Raw genomic sequence first — 18,333 nt, 5'->3', positions numbered from 1 at the left:
TCTAAAGACAGAGTTGTTCTATTTATGTCAGTACTATTTGACCCTGTGAGAAGTTGGTGTGAATATAAACAAACAAATACGCGTAAAAAATTCTACACGAATGTAACTGCTCAGTAACATTTGACAAATATGTGGGTCATGAGATCGTTACACATAAGCGCATGAAAAGGGATTTTGTACTTTGATAATTATGAGTCTATGAAAATTTTTGAGGAAGAACACGTGAATCACTATCTCATTACGATCTCTTGCTTTAAAGGTATAATAGTATTATAGTAATAATAGTACTACACAATTAACGAGTCTTGTCCTTTTTTTTTTGGTCAAAATTGGGGGCTATGTATTTTCATATTGTTTGATATATTATGTTTTTACAAGAATTATGAGACAAATGAAATATGAATATCTACAAATTTAATTCACTTTTCAAAAGAAAATTTCAAACTTTTTTTTGGATTAAATACTATTAAAGGATGGCAAAATAATTCACTTTTATTTAAAAATGCATTAAATAAATTATGTGTTTAGATCTCAAATGATATAATAATGATTTGTGATGGTATATTATTGCTAAAATAAATTAATTTATATCAGTAACTTAGCAAATAATTGATGTTAAAAACAATAAGGTAAACATTTGGTGAATGAAAAATCAAGATAATAACTAAAAATAAATTTAAACAAAATATTTAGACAATTCAAGTGAACATTTATCTAGCGATAAACAAGTTGAACAATTGATTTAAAAAATAAAGCTAGTGCAATGTTCGGGAGCATGATTTTGAACCTTAGATTGAAATTTAGACAAATTTCAATATAATTTTATATTACATTTTATCTAAATTCAATACAAATTTAAATTCAAAGTCTCTCCAAACATAGGGTAAATGTCTAATTTATTAGTTCAATAAATTATTTATTGCTATTCATTATTTTATACAAATATATTGTAAAAATAAAAAAATTAACTATTTTGTTCTTTTTTAAATTCTTAAAAAAACTAAAATAAAAAATGAAAACTCTTTACAACTAAACATACCCTAAATATTTGCATTATCAATCTATTTAATATTATTTTCCTCGAAATTCCAAGCTTTTCATGCGGTCCACACCATCTCCGAAGTACCTTTGGGCGACGAAAGAACAATTTTCTAAATCCAATCTTTTGCAAAGTTTTCATTATAACTATTTTGATTCTATTGCATTTTCCTTTTTTTTTTTTTTTGGGTACACTAAACACCAAAATGACCAAGGTACCTAGCAAAGGAAACTTCAATTATCCTCCTAAAAAAAACGATGTGATGTGATGTGATGAGATTCGATGTAGACCCAAAAACTAAGTTAATAATTGATACGATAAGATTCGATGTAAACCCAAAAACTAAGTTAAGTCTAATATTCACTTTCTAAATTTGGACCATCTACGTGTTCGAGCAAATCTCTAATCATTTACTTATTTTAAATTTTTCAGCATTCGGTTCAAACGATCCTCCTATTGCTAAATGACTTCACTTAAAAAATTCCTATTTAAAAATGATTACTTCAGATATGACAAATTAGTGAACTAAGAATACCTTTAATACATGAGTTAGCAATAAAAAAAAAAGAAATTGAAATATACATTTAATACAGTAACTGGTTTTAAGATTTAAATATGGTAATTCATAATTTCTTCCTTAATCAAAACTTGGGATGACCCATTTATGATATGGGTCTCTCATTGAATTGAAGCTAGTTGAGATATGTGGGGCCATAAAATAAAAAACCCATTCATGTGTTTTGACACTAGAGCTGTTGATGCAGAGTGAGTAACAAAAATGCATTTGGGTCTCATTCTCACCTACTCTGTTTTTAATTTTTTGGAGGTTGGGAGGTGCTTATTATTCTCACCTACTTAGTTTATCTCATGAAGAAAATATTCTCATAAAATCATAATTTTAATTTTTTTTTTGAACATAGGAGATTGGTCTGATGAGAATATTTTTATTTAATTCATTTTATAAAATTTCAAAAAATATATAGATGGTTCCTATATTAATGTTTAGTTCAATATGGAATATTTTAAAATTATGATCATTCTATCTTTGACATATGTATAGCGAATATACAATAATAGCAAAACTAAACCTTAAGGCCCACTGGGTGGGATCGGTTATATGAACCCTTTTCTGTCAATTTATGCGATCATGGATCATTTCTTTTGATTGATTTAAGATTATTAAATCCTTACTCACTATATCATTCATAATTATTTTAACTTTACCTGTACCCCTTTTTGTTTTCTATAGTATCTCACTCACTCTTCCTCATTAGAGCATTATGTGGACTACGTTGTAAGTATCCATACCATCTGAGTCATCCCTCCTTTATCTTATCTTTTATAAGAGCTACACCTAACTTATCACAAATATATTCATTCTTTAATTTATCTTTCAATGTTAAACCACTTATTCATCTAAGCATTCTTATCTCAACAATTTTTATTTTTTGGATATTCTGTTTCTTCATCACCTAACATTGATCCATATAACATAGCTAATCTTATAACCATCCTATAAAACTTCCCATAATTTTAAAGTTTCTTTCCATAATTTTAACTTAACCTCTACTCATACCATAGTTGCATCAATTAATACAGTATTACCTGCAAACAACATATACCATAAAACCTCATTATATAACATGAGTAAAAATAACCATATACACACCTTGAAACACATCAACTATCAGAATAGAGCATGCATTCCGTAAAATAAAAGTTTTTACGCCATACAATGACAAAAAAAGCTTACTGAAAATGCAGAAGCATTTGTAAAGGAACTTTCTTGCTCTGGACCTCTGGTAGATGACTTTCCATCAATTTTAAAGCAAAATGTTTTATGTGAGAAAGCTACAAATGAGAAAGATAAAAGTTGTGCAGTCGTAGGATTTAGATTATAAGAAAATTTTATAATCCACAGGCTACACAAGTCCCCTAGGATTTCAGGACCTAGGGGACAAACTAATGAACAAAATTTTTATGTTACATGTCACTAACCTTTGGCTTTTCTTTATTTTCAATTATATATGAATACATTTTCATTCTCAATACTATTTTAGGTAGATAAATACTATGAAATTTTTTTTACCTCCAATTTTTTTCCCTTGTCATTTTCTCCCACAAAATCCTTGCCCCAGAAGGAACCTGATTCTTATATTTTTCCTCTCTATTTTCTTTTAGAAAAAAGAAGAAAATTGCAAAACTGCTGCCAAAACAATATAGAGCTTAAACTGGCGCAGCCCATCGATTTACTGTTTTCGAGTCTACAAATAATCTAACACATATGACTACCAAAATGACCTCTTTTTTTATTCTTTTTGTTCGTTCATACATTTTCTGAGCAACCAAACATATACACGGTTTCGATTTTACTTACTATACAAAATATCCCCACGTCCTGGTTCAAAAACAACCAAAAAAATAAGCAAAACGAAACCCAAATGATTAAACAATCAGAAAATACAGATAATATTACACAGCTAATGAAATAAACATATGAATGCACATATCCAAACACAGCAAAATTTCAGTAAAACTCCGAAAAGATTAACTGATTCGAAATATCACCAGGGGAGAGAGAGAGAGAGAGAGAGAGTACCATTTTGCTCACAGATTTGAGACCGAACTGGAGAATCCCAAACCCTACGTCTGTGGATTTGTAAAACCCTAGCCGCCATTTGCATTTTCATTTCCGTTTCAGTTTATGACCGAAACGCTCTTGATTCCGATCAAGGATTTTGGTTGGGAGAGAAAAGGAATGAAGGATGAGGATCTTATTTTTTATTACATTTTCCTTTTTGAAAGTTTATTATGATTAAAAATTAGAGAAAATTAGATATAAATGTTATATTAAATTATATTTTTATTTATTCATTTGACATATAATATATATATATATATATATTTTAATTTTCTTGATAAACAAATGTGAGATATTAGATTGCTTTATGTTCTTCTTTTCTTTTACTCACATTTTCTAAGTTTTAAATGAAATTTTATTGAAATTTCTAAAAATTATCGAGAACCTCTCATAAAGTTTTAAAAATTTCACAATTCTTCAGATTGTTTTAATAAAAATATTAACATTTTCTTAAATTTTATAAAAAAAACAAGTCTATTTCATCTCGTAGAAAATTCTTTTTTATTTTTAAATTTTTTTACTAATTTTAAAATCTCAAGAAAAGTTTATATGGGTCGGACATGAACCGATTTGATCCAACAAGATCAATCATAAAAGTTCTTAATAACATTCCACCTTGTTGGAGGGGTGGTCAAGATGATTTAGGACCTAGAAGCTTTGTTGGGCTTGAGGCTGGATTGGATTTGATGGTCCAATATGTATGTCTTATAACATAGAAGAAATTAAATCCTTTGGTTAAGCTTTCCCGATCAATGAAATAACTCTAAACAGTGAGTCTTATATTACTTGATAAGACTCATAATAGTTTGGTGGCACCCATTGTTTGGAACCTTTTCACTAGCTGGAAAGGTTTATTAAAAGACCATCCTTCTAAGAAATTTAGGATCTATTTGGTATCGTTGTTATTTTTAATTTTATGTTTCTATTTATTCGTAGGAAAAAAAGTAGATTATAAAAACGTATTTATTTTTTTTTTGTAGTTTTCTGTTTAGTTATAGTAAATTGGATTACATTATTCATTTTACACACTTTTAAATTAAAATTAAAATTAAATAATCATATAAATTTAAATATAATTAAAATAAAAATATACATGAGTTTTAAAAAATTAATAATAAAGCTAATTAAAAAATACTTTTACTATTTTTCAATTGTCATGTTCAATAAATTTTTTTTTTCATCAAGTAAATTTTGAAAGTAACAAATAAGTAAAATAATTATAATAAAATTTATTTTTATTATAGTAAAATTTTAATGTATATTATTTATAATTTTATTATTTTAATCGTATTTTTATAATATTTTGATTCAAAAATGAAAATGAGCATTTTTATAATAAAAAATTTAATTTATATTAATTTTATAAATGTTAACGAAAGAAGGTTTCTGTTGATTTGATTTCTAATTTCAAACAACCCTTTAATTTTTTTCTCACCAAAGGTACTTGAGGTATGTGGGGCATTAAAAAATACCATGTGTTTGACACAAGAACTGTTGATGAAGACTTGCTTGACCAACACAAGTGCACCTTTGGGGTCTCATTCTCCTTACGTCTCTCTAGTTTTATTGAATTAAAAGAAAATTTTAAACTATAACTTGATTCTTAAATTTTGACTAGGAATATAGAGCAATTATTGGATTGAAATTGTAATAATTCATGATCGCATTTATTTTTAAAAAACTGCAGTTTGATCAAGATGGCAAAATTTAAAAAGATTTAGGCCTAAAGGAAAGTGCATTAAGCCCCTTTCACAATTGCTCAACATCACAATAGGATTATTGTCTCCTCTTTGTTACTGGTTTTTGAACCTCCCTGCAAATTGATGAAACCACAATGGTTTGCAGAAGCAACAGGAATGGGTTCCCAGAGGCCAAAGGTAGCATCTGAATGACCTCTCCTTTACTCGAACTAACAGTCAACTTGTGTTGCTTCAATCTATGCTGCAATAGTACAATTTACAGAAAGGATTTTTATCTTCAAACGCCACGGCTGAGGCTCTTAGTGAGTGAGAAACCGAGTCAGCTACAGGTAGTGACTGCGGTGGTCAATCGGCTTCTGCATCTTTTGGCGAACATAGTAAGGCTGCCACAGTTCCATTTCTCCTATTGCCAAAGCAGAAGAAGAAGAAGAAGAAGAAGAAGAAGAAGAAGAAGAAGAGATTAACCATTTCTACCAAGGGACTGCGCTTTTTAGGCAACTTACCTTGTAAATGAAAAGGTTCAACTAGAGAAACCATTCCACAGCATCAGAAAATCTCCATGATAAACACAAAAATTTCAGCTGAAAGACGATAATTTTTTCTTTAGTAGCACCCAGTGTCTCCATGGAGAAGCATTTACAACTTCCAACTAAAAATGGAATGGGTCGAACTAGACTTGGGAGTACGGAAAAACATTCAATAAGACTCGGATTGTTGTATCCCCAGACAGCACAACCAAAGAAGCTCCTCTTGTATCATTTCCTTCATCTGTTGTGGCTGAAACAGAAGACCTACAAGGCAATTGTGCGCTTCTCCTTGCTTTTAACAGCAGAGCAATAATTTTTCGAGTGCCCCAAAGTGCTGTAAGATATATTATCCTACATCCACCTTCATGCCTTCATAAGAGCCTACTGAGGGACTTGATGAGCAATTTTAAATTCCGTCTTGTAGCCTCATCACCAGTGAAGCCCAAAACATCAGAGCTTATGTTCTGGAATGGAGGAAAATTGGAATAAATAACCCGGGATTTATAGTGAACATATAAATAATAAAATAAACACAACTAATTTATGGCCTTTGTATTTCATTCAAAATGTGGAAAGACAAGACAGGATCTCACCTCAATGTTCTTCAAAGTGAAAATCAGAGAGTAAATGGACTTATGAATTAGTTCGGTGTTCTCAGGCGTCAAAATGGATGAATGAACCCTTCTGCAGAAAAGGAGGGAAGAAAAATATTAAACTACTGCATTCTTTAACAGAGAAATATATATGTATGTGTGTGTGTGTGTGCATATATTATGTGTTTTGTTTTGTTTGCGGATAGAGGAGAGCTATCATCTATAAGCTATTATCTACACTAATCCATGATATAACATGGTTGAAAATTTTGATGGTGACGTGAGTGCAGGAGCTCAAGTAAAAGATGACCCTTGAAACCATGACGTGATATGCTTCCACAAATTTATTAACAATGCTAATTTGAAATAATATAAAATCATTTTCACATAGCCGTAAAACCTACAACACGTGAGCTCAAATCAACACAAGATTGAAGGGAGTAACAACTAACAACGTTTTACCTCAAATCCTCAGAGACTTCAGTGAGGCTTTTGGTTAGATTCTCAACTTCCTTTAACAAACCACTATCACGAACCTCAGCCAGCAAAGGTTGAACATCTTCAGCCATGGCTTTGATCTGAAACATTACTAAATCAATGACAGCAAAATTTATGCATGAGAATACATTAAATGTTGAAAGATGAGCATGTTCAAGTTCAATTAACAAAATGTATGCACCTAAACACAAAATGCATTTGAAAATGTGCCAGTTTTGGCACCATGACTCCACCCACAGTTGTTGCAAATGCCAGATTGTCACCAATCATGGTGCAGACCATCCCCATAGAAGGAATTGCTGTCATACAAGAAGAAGCAACAATGTTAACAGTTTTTTTTTTTCTTTTGACCTGCTTAGCTTCATATGGAATGGCAACAGTGTCCTTGCATATTAAGATGCAGTTCACCGTGAAGAAGTTGGTGATTGGAACAAGCATAGTGGACATGAATCTAACTGCAAGGTAAGCAGATGGGCTGAACGCATGAGCCATGTGGATTGATCATTATATGAAAGACTGACACAGGGCAGGTTAGCTCTTCAACCAGAGCTGTCAAGGAATTTTTGCAACCACCATCATCCAGTCTTTTTGGCATAATTATATGAAAATAGTGATGGGACAAAGCATTTGATGGATCTTATTTTGCAAATCCACTGCACAGAGAAGGATCTCAGCCATATGACTTCTATTTATTTTACAGAACCTAAAGAATTTTATCAGAAATGAATAGCCAAGACACTGAAATGAACTATTTCTTCGTTACAATTAATTTGTAATGAGACTCATTAGAGGGTGCATCTAGAGATTATTCATTCTGCTGGGATGATGATGTGATAGTTTTACTAGATTTGCCATGCAACATAGTCCAACAACAGATGGTTACACAACAACAGGAGGTTGGTTTTCTGACCAGGTTACAAGTCCTTATAGACCGGGAACATACAAATTTAAAAGGCCAGAAGATTTTTACGGCAGGCACTTCTTAAAGCTGGGGACAGAGGAAAGATCTCCTTTTTGGCATGATTTCTAGAATGGAATGCCTTGACCCCAAAGTACAAGGAGCCATGGTAGCAACTTTGGTTGCTTGGAGAGGAGGGAGGGAGGCAACTTGAGAACTGATTTTTGTCGGAAAATTTTCAAAATAAAATTGCATGGATTTATTTATTCTAAAGAAGGTTGGTCTTTCCATGGACAGTTGAAGCCTTCTTATAAATGCATTACAGAGGCTTCAGGAGAAGGAAGGGATGGTTATTTGGAGATGCGCTATCTTTGCCATCCTTTGGACTCCTTGAACAGAATGGGATGCCAGGATTTTTAACGGCAAAGCAACCCCACCTTGTCTACCATGGGATAGAGTGGTCCTTGGCACCTTGTGTTTTTTTGGGCTCATTCTCTTGGTTTTTTATGGGGATCACTTTTGTCAAACTTTCAACAGAATTGAAGGGAGCATTACTGTAATTTCTTTTGTTTTTGTTTCTTTGGTCTTTTTTAGGAAGATATCTTATCCTCCACCCCTTGTAAATTCTTCTCTCTCTTATTTATGAAAAATTCAAGAGGTGTCTCCTAGTATGTTTAAATAAAGTGACCCTTGTGAACTAATAAGCACCAAGGGTATCTAATTTAAACCAAGCCAAGGGTTGTAACTTGTAACTATTCAAATTTCAAAGAGACACGAGTGAGCCTATAGTCCACCAATTTGGCTTTTGGGAAGTGATCTAGAATCCTTGTACTCCATAACTACTCTAGTTTCCTTCAACAAAAAGAGTAATTTAGCTCCGACAATCTTGCATTCTCCAAAAGTGTTTTGACCAATCCATCTTCATTTGTGCAAACTGCAAACAAATATTGACAGTGGCTTTATTGTGTCCCAGTGGATATTCACCTAACCTTGTGCACAATAATGGTTTGTTCATGTTGAGACTGAGAGGGCGAGAGCATATAAAGCCCTAAGGAAAATGTCAAGAAGTAATGCTCAAAGCCATTTTTTAATAAAAATTTACCACCCACATTTACATTTTTGTTCCATTAATATTTGCTAGAGATTTCATTAATAGGAGTTTGAATCTGTTTCCAATTCCATGAGACAACACAATCTGGATGAAAGAATACTAAGATTAAAAATAAGACTTGTCAAAGAAGTTGGTTTGGAACATTTATGAGATATTGGAGATGAGAGAAAAAAGGAATTTCTACCCTCAACCCTTTGGGTGCGTATGTTTCACAGGCTAAGATTTTATAGGATTGGACAGGCTTGAACTGGATATTTAGTTTGCCATCTATAAGGGGATAAGATAGGACATAGGTGCCATTGTATTTCTTTCTTTTCCCTTTTCCCCTTTTGGTTTTTATTTTTTTCAAACTGCCTTAGCCTGAGCAGGTTGGTGGGTGGAGGCCCTATGTGCAATGTTTCAAATACTGGAGTTCTATGGTTGAGGACGGGGCATACATTTCCTCAAGGATGGAGAAGAGTATTTATAAGGCTTTGAAACCCTAGCTTAAACAAGCATAGGTGCCCCACTCTAACTAAATGCTGTATACTGTAATATTATAGGGTGGTTAACCCAGCAGCTAAGTTGAAGGATTGCACTTACTTCAAGGAGAAGAGAAGATGAGGCTGCACAGCCCCACAGGGAAAGAAATAGATATAAGAATTATCAAAGATACGGAAATCTATATTGGATGACTAAAGGATTCATCCAGAAACTACTTTAACAGCTCTGTTTTGTTAGAGACACAACTACTTTAGAAGCCCTGTTTTGTTATATACATGTACTTCAAGGAGAGGACAGAAGATTTGGAGGCTACCCCTCCCTGGTTGTGGAAAGAAACATCATGGAAGAATTCTTCCACATTTTTTTTATCTTATGTATAGTCAATCAGTTATCACTTGTCGGCATTTCTTTCCTTGTAAAAATGCCTCTTTATCCAACCCCGCCCTGCATAAAGTCAAAGGTTCAAGTCACAGAAATGGCATCTACACAATTGTAGATGTAAGACTATCTAAATCAGGCCCTCCCTAGACCCCTGATATGGCATGGAAGCTTTGTGTGCTAGGTGTCCCCCCCGCCCCCACTGCATCTAATTTGGGGCATTCAACTCAATGACAAGTTTAAATATAAACACATTCAGGATCAGAAAGAGAATGAATGATATTGAACTCCCAGCCTTTGCAGGATTGTCAAACTAGACCATTTCCTAAGTATTCCAAGACCCACATGCATATGAACATCATAAACAGAGCCCAATATCTCAATTAATATATATTTTTTAATTAAAAAATGGATTTTACTGGTAGAAAGGGAATCTCTATGTTAATATTATTTATAGAAAAGAGACCTCCCCTTGAAAAGTGTTCCCATGACACCAACCAAGGTTCAATCCCTGGGTTCTTCCCATTTCTCCAACTCACCTAGGAGCTTTGGATTTTTGTTCATCCCTCGCCGTAATAATATCTTCAACCCCCCCCCCCCCCCAAAAAAAAAAAAAACACCAAGAAAAAACATTTACCAACTTTGCTTTGTACATCACTTTAAAGTAATTTTTTTATTCTGTAATCTGTCCCTTATTTTCTAGATGAAAGCCTTGAAAATTCAACTAACAAATTGGCTTCAAAATGGGTATCTGCAGATTTCCAAGAGAATAAGCAATTCAACTATTTCTATTTGTTTATCAATACTTCCTTGAGGTAGCTGACATTATTATGCAAACGCAATGGTAATGGAGCCCATTAAAAAATTAGTGGTAAAGAAAATGAACTACATAAACATTAACTGAACCTGAAAGTATAAGACTAAATCACAGACACACCTTTGTAAGCAGTGGCCTAGCCTCTTCAACAACAGACGCAACTTGTTCAGCCAGTGAGTATGTATTGGTGACACCAATTGCTTCAACCTCACGCCCAATGCGGGTAAATATTCCAACCAATGCATCCAAACTTACACCTTGATGTCCCCTTATCTTTTGCCTGTCACATACAATTAGACCTTCATTGACACATTCAGGGTGAAGGGGCCCAACAGATGGTGTTGGAATTGGGTCACGAGGGGTTATATCAATCATAGTTTCCATGAGAAGACCGGACTGGTTGACTTCAATAAGTGAATTTCGTGGTATGATTATTTTATCATCATCAACCTACAACAGCAGGTGATCCATGTGAGATGATTTCCACAAGGCTTCAAGAAATATTTCAAAATATGTAGAATAAATAAACAATAAACACCTCAACAACTGCTTCGATACGCTTCAAGGAAGGATTAACACGAATAACATTGCCAACATTCACTCCTCTAATCCTCACAGGTGTTCCAGTGCATATACCCCAAGCCTGAGAAAACTCGAAAACAGTCAGATACTTCCTGAACTTAGACCGTAATTGAAACCCCTTCAGCCAAACAAGACTGAGTGCAAGGAGAACCGTGCCTGACACAAGGAACAGTCCAACCCCACCTTCCCAAATGCTCCTCTTACCAAACCCAAAATCACTCAATGGACGTAAGGTTTGCTTCCAAATATTGTGAGGAATATCCACAATAACTGCAAGTGGATTTTTGGTTTCTGAAGAAGATGGCAGCTGGTCATGACCAGCATCAGCTGAAGTAGCTCTAACCTGAGTGACTTGCTTTTGCGATCTAGATGGAAGAGAAAGCAAGAAATTCCCAGAATAACGTGGAAGTGTACCCAATGATGAAGGCAACACAGTAGGGCATGAAGAAACATGGGCCAGTGAATTTGCAGCCATCTCCAGAGACTACTGAGATCAACAAAATCTGCAGCAATGCCATGCACACATTAGACCAGGTTTGAGATATTCATTAGTGATTATGCCTGCAGCAATTGTGAATAAAAATTCCAAATGTTCCAAAAGTGTGACTTACGTTTGTTTCAGGTTGTCAATACTTTATCAGTTGTCAAAGAATTATGAAATGGAAACCCTAAAAACCAAAACAAATCATAAAAGTTAATAATGAAACATGTAAAAGGAAGAAAACTCACAGACATTCTAAAAACCGCACAATCTCATGACACTCTAAAATAATTCATGCCATTAATTAGAATCAGTCAAACCGATCAATCAACGATTGATATTAGAAATCAAAGAAAAGATAAAATATGAGCTACAGGTGCAATGTTCTCAGATGTGATTATTTTCAATTTATTTGTCCATAACTAGATTCCAAAATGTTCTGATGGAGGAGTCCGTTCCAATTTCAAGTTCCCAAGAACTTCTTATGTTACAATTGACAGGACTATAAAATAAAACTTAAGAATATGAACAACACTCCATCACTAAAGTTCAAATTATCATTTCTAATGCTGAATTGATGAACATTTCTATTTATAAAAAAATATATATACATCATAGGGATGCTTTTTTTGTCACCACTGGAGATTGTCTTATCCTAGTACCTCGTCCATAATTTGGACTAGCCATTGTCCCAGAGATAGGAAAATATTTTCTAAAAAAGCATAATAAATCCTAAAACCGATGTCACGTGGTGTCACGAGCTAAGCTTGTTCAGGGCAATATGCTTGCCTGTGACCACTTATCTCGTGTGCTTAGGATGGGTTTCCATCATATAAATACTAGTGTAGGGTTATTTTCTGCTAGTAGAATCTTTGTAAGCAAAATAAGGCAGTATGACTCCTTAGTCACTTTGTTGTTTCCTCGTGTTAGGATGATAATTACATAAAAACCTCTATAGGGGAGGGTGAGTGTTCATTAGTCATTGTAAGACTCACTAGCAATTGTCAACATGCTTAGCCTACTTGCCTCCCTCGCTAAGTACACCATGTCAACGGAGGATTTGTTAATGAATTACGTTTGCTTCAATGTTTACTGCTTGCTTGCCACGACTTTTATGAATTGATTACTATTTCCGCTGCTATCTGAATGAATGTTAATGAAAGTGCTGCGTGGATGAATGTTGGTAAACGATAAACTGACTAGTTAAGCAAGAGAGCTTTAACTAGCGCTGCACAGCCCTTCACAACGGTGTGAAAATAGTCGGACCGTGACATTTGGTATCAGAGCCAAGTCGGTGACACTTGGTGAGAGCCCAAGATTGAGTTGCAATGTGAATTCGATTGTCTTCGTTGTTGGATTTGGGAAGCTTTGGTAAGTGACCATGACACCAAACAACGCTGAAAGAATCAGTGTACTGGAAGCACAGGTTGAAGAGACAACCAACGATATGGCCAACGAGATGGCCCAACTGAGGGGACTTGTTGATGAAGTGATGGGATCACAGTAGCATCAAGCAAGTTTGACAAGTGAAATGTCAGAGGACTTTTACCACATTGTGGAAACTTTGCAAGCCTGAATGGCAGATCTGAATGCAAAGATGAATGTGATGGTTCTTGCTATGGGGAACTCCAACACTCTGGGAGTTAGCAAGACCAAGGTGCCAGAACCCAGGATGGGGTGCCTGAGATGCCAAGGAGTTAGAGAACTTCTTGTTTGATGTAGAGCAGTACTTTCGCGTTGTGAGGATGGCCTCAGAACAGGCAAAGGTGGATACTGTGACCATGTACTTGATTGGTGTTGCCAAACTATGGTGGCGTACCAAGTACAGAGAAATTGAAAATGTAAGTTGTGTAATTAATAGTTGGGCAGACTTGAAGAGAGAGCTCAAGGCTCAATTCTTTCCTAAGAATGTTAAGTATAATGTAAGGAGAAAATTGAGAGATCTCAAGCATACGGGGTCGATTAGGGAATATGTGAAACAATTTTCTACTTTGATGTTGGATATTCGGAATATGTCGGAGAAGGACAAGTTGTTCTATTTTCTAGAGGGGATGAAACCATGGGCAAGAAGTGAACTTTATAGGCAAAGGGTTCAAGACTTGTCAACTGCACAAGCTGCTGCAGAACGCTTGACGGACTACGCTGGTGATAAGACCGCTTCGTCCAAACGGTTTGGCGGAGAGGGACACAGTGGAAAGTCTTTCAAGAATGGCAAACCCAAGCTGCAGAACGCTTGACGGACTACGCTGGTGATAAGACCGCTTCGTCCAAACGGTTTGGCGGAGAGGGACACAGTGGAAAGTCTTTCAAGAATGGCAAACCCAAGAGTGGGGGAGCCGACTCTAAATCATCAACCTCAAAGGAAGCTTCGTCGTCTCAAGGGTTCAACACACCCAATGGAAAAGGGAAGAGTAAAATTTCATGCTACTTGTGTAGTGGGCCTCATAGAGTGTTTGAGTGCCCTCACAAAGCATCACTTAATGTTTTACAGGCTTCCATTGCAGAGCAAGCAATGGAAGACGATGAGGAAGAGGATGATGCCCCGAGGGTGGGTTTAGTGCGGCTGGTGAGCGCATTGGAAAAGCAAGAAAAACCACCAAAAGTTACACGAGCAAAAGGGTTAATGTTTGTGGACTTAAGGATAAATGGGAAGAGTACTCGCGCTATGGTGGATACGGGGGCTACTCATAATTTTGTTTCGCAGTTGGAAGTATGGAGACTCAACTTATCCTTAGAGAATGATACAGAACGCATGAAAGCAGTTAACTCTGTAGTCCAGCCTACTCTGGGAGTAGCCAAGCAAATGGCTATAAAGCTTAGACAGTGGGAAGGTCATGCGAATTTTACAACGGTGCCATTAGATGACTTTCTAGTTATTCTAGGAATGGAGTTCATAAGGGGGACGAGGGCAGTGCTGATGCCTTCGGTTGGTTCCCTGTGTTTGATGAGAGATCACTCGTGCATGGTGCAAGTCGTTGCAACAAAAGGAGATGACGGGAAGTCCCTTTCAGCCATACAACTCAATGAGGGATTGGGTCAGGGTGAGCAGACACGTCTAACCAAGGTGGTGATAGACAAAGAAGTAGGCCAAAAGCTAGAGCCTACGACCATTCAAGCGGTGTTGGATGAGGATAAGGAGGTGTTACCGGATAAGCTGCCTCAAAATTTGCCTTCACGATGGACTATGGAGCAAGAGATCAAGTTGTTATCAAGAGTGAAATCACATGCTAAAGGGCCATGTCGGATTGCACCTTTTGAGATAATAGAGTTGGGGAAACAGCTTGATGAAGTGGAAGCGGGATGTGTTCGCCCTTCCAAAACACCGTTGGGAGTATCGATGTTGTTTCAGAGGAAACATGAAGAGCATCTACGGAAGGTGTTCGACAGGCTGAGAGGAAGCAGTTTGGATGTGAAGAAGGAGAATTTCTCTTTCGCTTAGTGGAGCAACAAATTCTTTGGTCATGTGGTTGAATAAGGTCATATCTGGAGGGGTATGGAGAAGGTAAGGATGATTCAAGAACGGAAAATCCCCACGACAGTGAAGGAGTTGCGTTCCTTTCTTGGCCTTACTAAACTTTGCAGGAAGTTCGTTAAGGGGTATTCGCGGAGAATGACTCTAATGACAGGATTACTGGTGAGGTATTATTGGCTGCACACGCGGGATGATGAGGTTGATTATACCAAAACTTGTCTCATTTGCCAACAAGATAAGGGGGAGCGGAAGAAGTATGGTACTTTCATGGCCGTACCAAAGTATTGTTCGGCAAAGGGGACGATTGTTCCTTGTGACTGTTGTGAAACATTGGGGTGTTCCCCAAGTTATTATTAGTGACCGAGACTTAATGTTCACTGACAACTTCTTGATAGAATTTTTCAGGATATTTAGGTCACATATTCTTTGAGTTCTCACTGACACACAGGCGAACAGATGAAGAGATTTAGAGAGCTGCTAGATGAGTACTTGTGCCATTTTGTCAATGACAACCAGAAGAATGGTGTGCAACTACTTGATCTGGCTCCATTCTGTGGCAACGCCCAAAGGCGCTCAACAACCAACAAGAGCCCTTTTGAGCTTGTTACAGGCCAGCTACCACTGTTACCTCACACAGTGGGTGAGCCGTACAGACAAAAGAGTCCCAGGGCGTACATCTTCACTAGTGAAGGGAGACAGAATGTAGAGTTTGTCCAATCCTATCTGGAGAAAACTTCTGAGCAGATGAAGAAGTGTGCAGATAAGGGGAGAAGACCACAGTTTCATGTCAGATGCCTCAAGCTGTTCAACACCAACACCAATGACCTGAACAGAAGTCAATTCAACAGAAGAGAGTTGAAGATAGTGCAACCTAACATACATGACGTTGAAGAGATCCTTGCAAATAGAAAGTTCATATCCTCAAGGAAGAAGCGGTGGAAATTCCTAGTGAAGTAGAAATGCCAGCTGGATTTCAGCGGAAGATATTCAACCGTTCATGGACAAATTTAAAGTGTACCTACCACCAAAAGTCTAGAAGGACGTCGACCACATAAGTGGGGGAGAATGTCACAAGCTAAGCTTGTTTAGGGCAGTATGCTTGCCTGTGACCACTTATCTCGTGTGCTTAGGATGAGTTTCTATCATATAAATACTAGTATAGGGTTATTTTCTGCTAGTAGAGTCTTTGTAAGCCAAAGAAGGCAGTATGACTCCTCGGTCACTTTGATGTTTTCTAGTGTCAGGATGATAATTACATAAAAACCTCTTTAGGGGAGGGTGAGTATTCATCAGTCATTGTAAAACTCATTAGCAATTGTCAACGCGCTCAACCTACTTGCCTCTCTCACTAAGTACACCATGTTAACGGAGGATTTATTAATGAATTACGTTTGCTTCAATGTTTACTGTTTGCTTGTCACGACTTTCATGAATTGATTACTATTTCCGCTGCTATCTGAATGAATGTTAATGAAAGTGCTGCGTGGATGAATGTTGATAAATGATAGGCTGGCTAGTTAAGCAAGAGTGCTTTAGCTAGCGCCGCACGGCCCTTCACAACGGTGTGAAAATAGTCGGACCATGACACATAGTTATACAAGTTCTTCTTTTCTTTAATGGCCCAACACTATTCAATGTGTCCCTAGCCTGAAAGTGAAATGTGGTGGACCCACAAAAAACCTCCATAGTTCATAGGATGTCAAACAAACCTGAGCAAGTGCGTCCTAATTTTTCTAATCCCATTCGGCTGAAAAACACAAGACATAAAGATTAGTAAAAGGAACCAAACTGATGCAGAAGTGGGGGGAAAAATCTCTCACCACCCAAATCCAACTGCAGGTTGGTTGCCTTGCTGCCTAATGGATTTCTTTATCTTAATTCCACACACAGACAGCAGTAGCAGTTATATCATATATTGTCTTGCTTGTTCTGTTTAAATAAATTCCAACGAAATTAATAGAAGGAAACAAGCTGTGATGCAGAAAAGGGAAATTTTCACTCACAACCCAATTCCAACCCTCTGGTTGTTTTACCAACCAATGGATTTGCTAATCTTCAATCCACACACACACACACAGAGTAGAAATATGATATATAATAGTCTTGCTAATTCTTTTTAAGCAAATTCCAATAAAACTAAAATCTGCGCAGCCAAGTCTTGTTAATAATACTACAAAATGGAGCGGACTGATAATAATTTGAGGTTATTATTTCAAAAACCAACTTCGAATCCGATTGATTACGGAACACATAACCTCAATATCTTCATCATTTAGCCCTATGGAAACTAGTCGGCAGAGCAGGGGTAAACTCCACATTCATACTTCCAAAATATTTCTCTTCCTTTTTCTCTCAATTTCTCAGCAACCAAGCTGACGATGATATTAAAAACCAGATCAATGGAGAGCGGAGATTCAGAAACACCAAAACAACATTTGAGAGTGACGTACAAAGATCAGGGGTTGTAGCGAACGAGCGTACCTTGAGCTAGGGTTATAGGGTCGAACGGTGATTCCGTGAAATGTTGGAGGTCATTTTCGTCCTTCTACGGTGTAGGTAAAAGGAATGAGAGAGAGCGAAAGAGAGAGTCGCAGGCGGACTCTCCGACATGCCAGAAGAAGAAGACGAGTTTTTTATTGGAAGAAATCTCATTTCATTTCTGCCTGCTCTGCGAGGGCACAATGGTAATTTCGATCAGAAAAATGAAAATTGAAATCCGAATCCAACCGAAATTTTGGCAAGAAAATAATACTTTTATTGGGTTTTCAAAAATATTATAGAGTTCTAGTAAAAGACAAATACATTTATTGAGGTTTTACAAATATCAATGATGGAATCTCTTAAACAAAAAAAAAATTATAAACTTCTCATAAGATTTGTAAAAAAGATGCATATTTTTCATTAAAAAAATTATTTTTTTACAAAATATATTAAAAAGTTTTTGAAACTTTAAGAAAAGTTCTTGAAATTTTTAAAATCTAAAAGAAGGTCATTACCTTTTTGCTGAATAAGGTGATATCAATATCTTTTGCTTTTCTTTAATTCAATTTCAAGATTTATACTTTTTGTGTTATTTTGGTTGACCATTTTTATATTTTTTTGGTTTGGTTTCA

General features: G+C 36.0%; 1 protein-coding gene across 2 annotated transcripts; it reads right to left on the bottom strand.

Annotated features, from left to right (window-relative positions):
* Positions 1-5,955: 5,955 nt before the first annotated feature.
* LOC131150957 (protein TRIGALACTOSYLDIACYLGLYCEROL 2, chloroplastic) lies at positions 5,956-17,970 on the bottom strand. Of its 2 annotated transcripts, none has more exons than XM_058102065.1 (7): positions 17,702-17,970; positions 11,879-11,935; positions 11,224-11,770; positions 10,806-11,135; positions 6,963-7,078; positions 6,501-6,591; positions 5,956-6,371 (listed from the first exon to the last, which is right to left on the bottom strand). In XM_058102065.1, exons 3-7 carry the CDS (start codon positions 11,740-11,742, stop codon positions 6,279-6,281), a joined length of 1,149 nt encoding a protein of 382 aa, XP_057958048.1. In that variant the 5' UTR covers positions 11,743-11,770; positions 11,879-11,935; positions 17,702-17,970; the 3' UTR covers positions 5,956-6,278. The 2 variants fall into 2 exon arrangements, with proteins under 2 accessions (XP_057958048.1, XP_057958051.1); XM_058102068.1 differs by lacking the exon at positions 11,879-11,935 and adding an exon at positions 17,476-17,592 and having other exon boundaries at positions 11,224-11,754; positions 17,702-17,861.
* Positions 17,971-18,333: the final 363 nt, after the last annotated feature.

This window comes from Malania oleifera, chromosome 3 (genome assembly GCF_029873635.1).
Source record: "Malania oleifera isolate guangnan ecotype guangnan chromosome 3, ASM2987363v1, whole genome shotgun sequence".
Classification (NCBI taxonomy): domain Eukaryota; kingdom Viridiplantae; phylum Streptophyta; class Magnoliopsida; order Santalales; family Ximeniaceae; genus Malania; species Malania oleifera.
Note: the sequence above shows the minus strand (reverse complement) of the source record. Positions and strands in the feature narration are given on the sequence as shown.

Coding starts and splice junctions, on each gene's coding strand:
- LOC131150957 (XM_058102065.1), bottom strand. CDS start 11,742: ATGGCTGCAAATTCACTGGCCCATGTTTCTTCATGCCCTACTGTGTTG. Junction 11,136..11,223: donor GTATCGAAGCAGTTGTTGAG/GTGTTTATTGTT, acceptor CTGCTGTTGTAG/GTTGATGATGATAAAATAAT. Junction 6,372..6,500: donor TCACTTTGAAGAACATTGAG/GTGAGATCCTGT, acceptor CCTCCATTCCAG/AACATAAGCTCTGATGTTTT.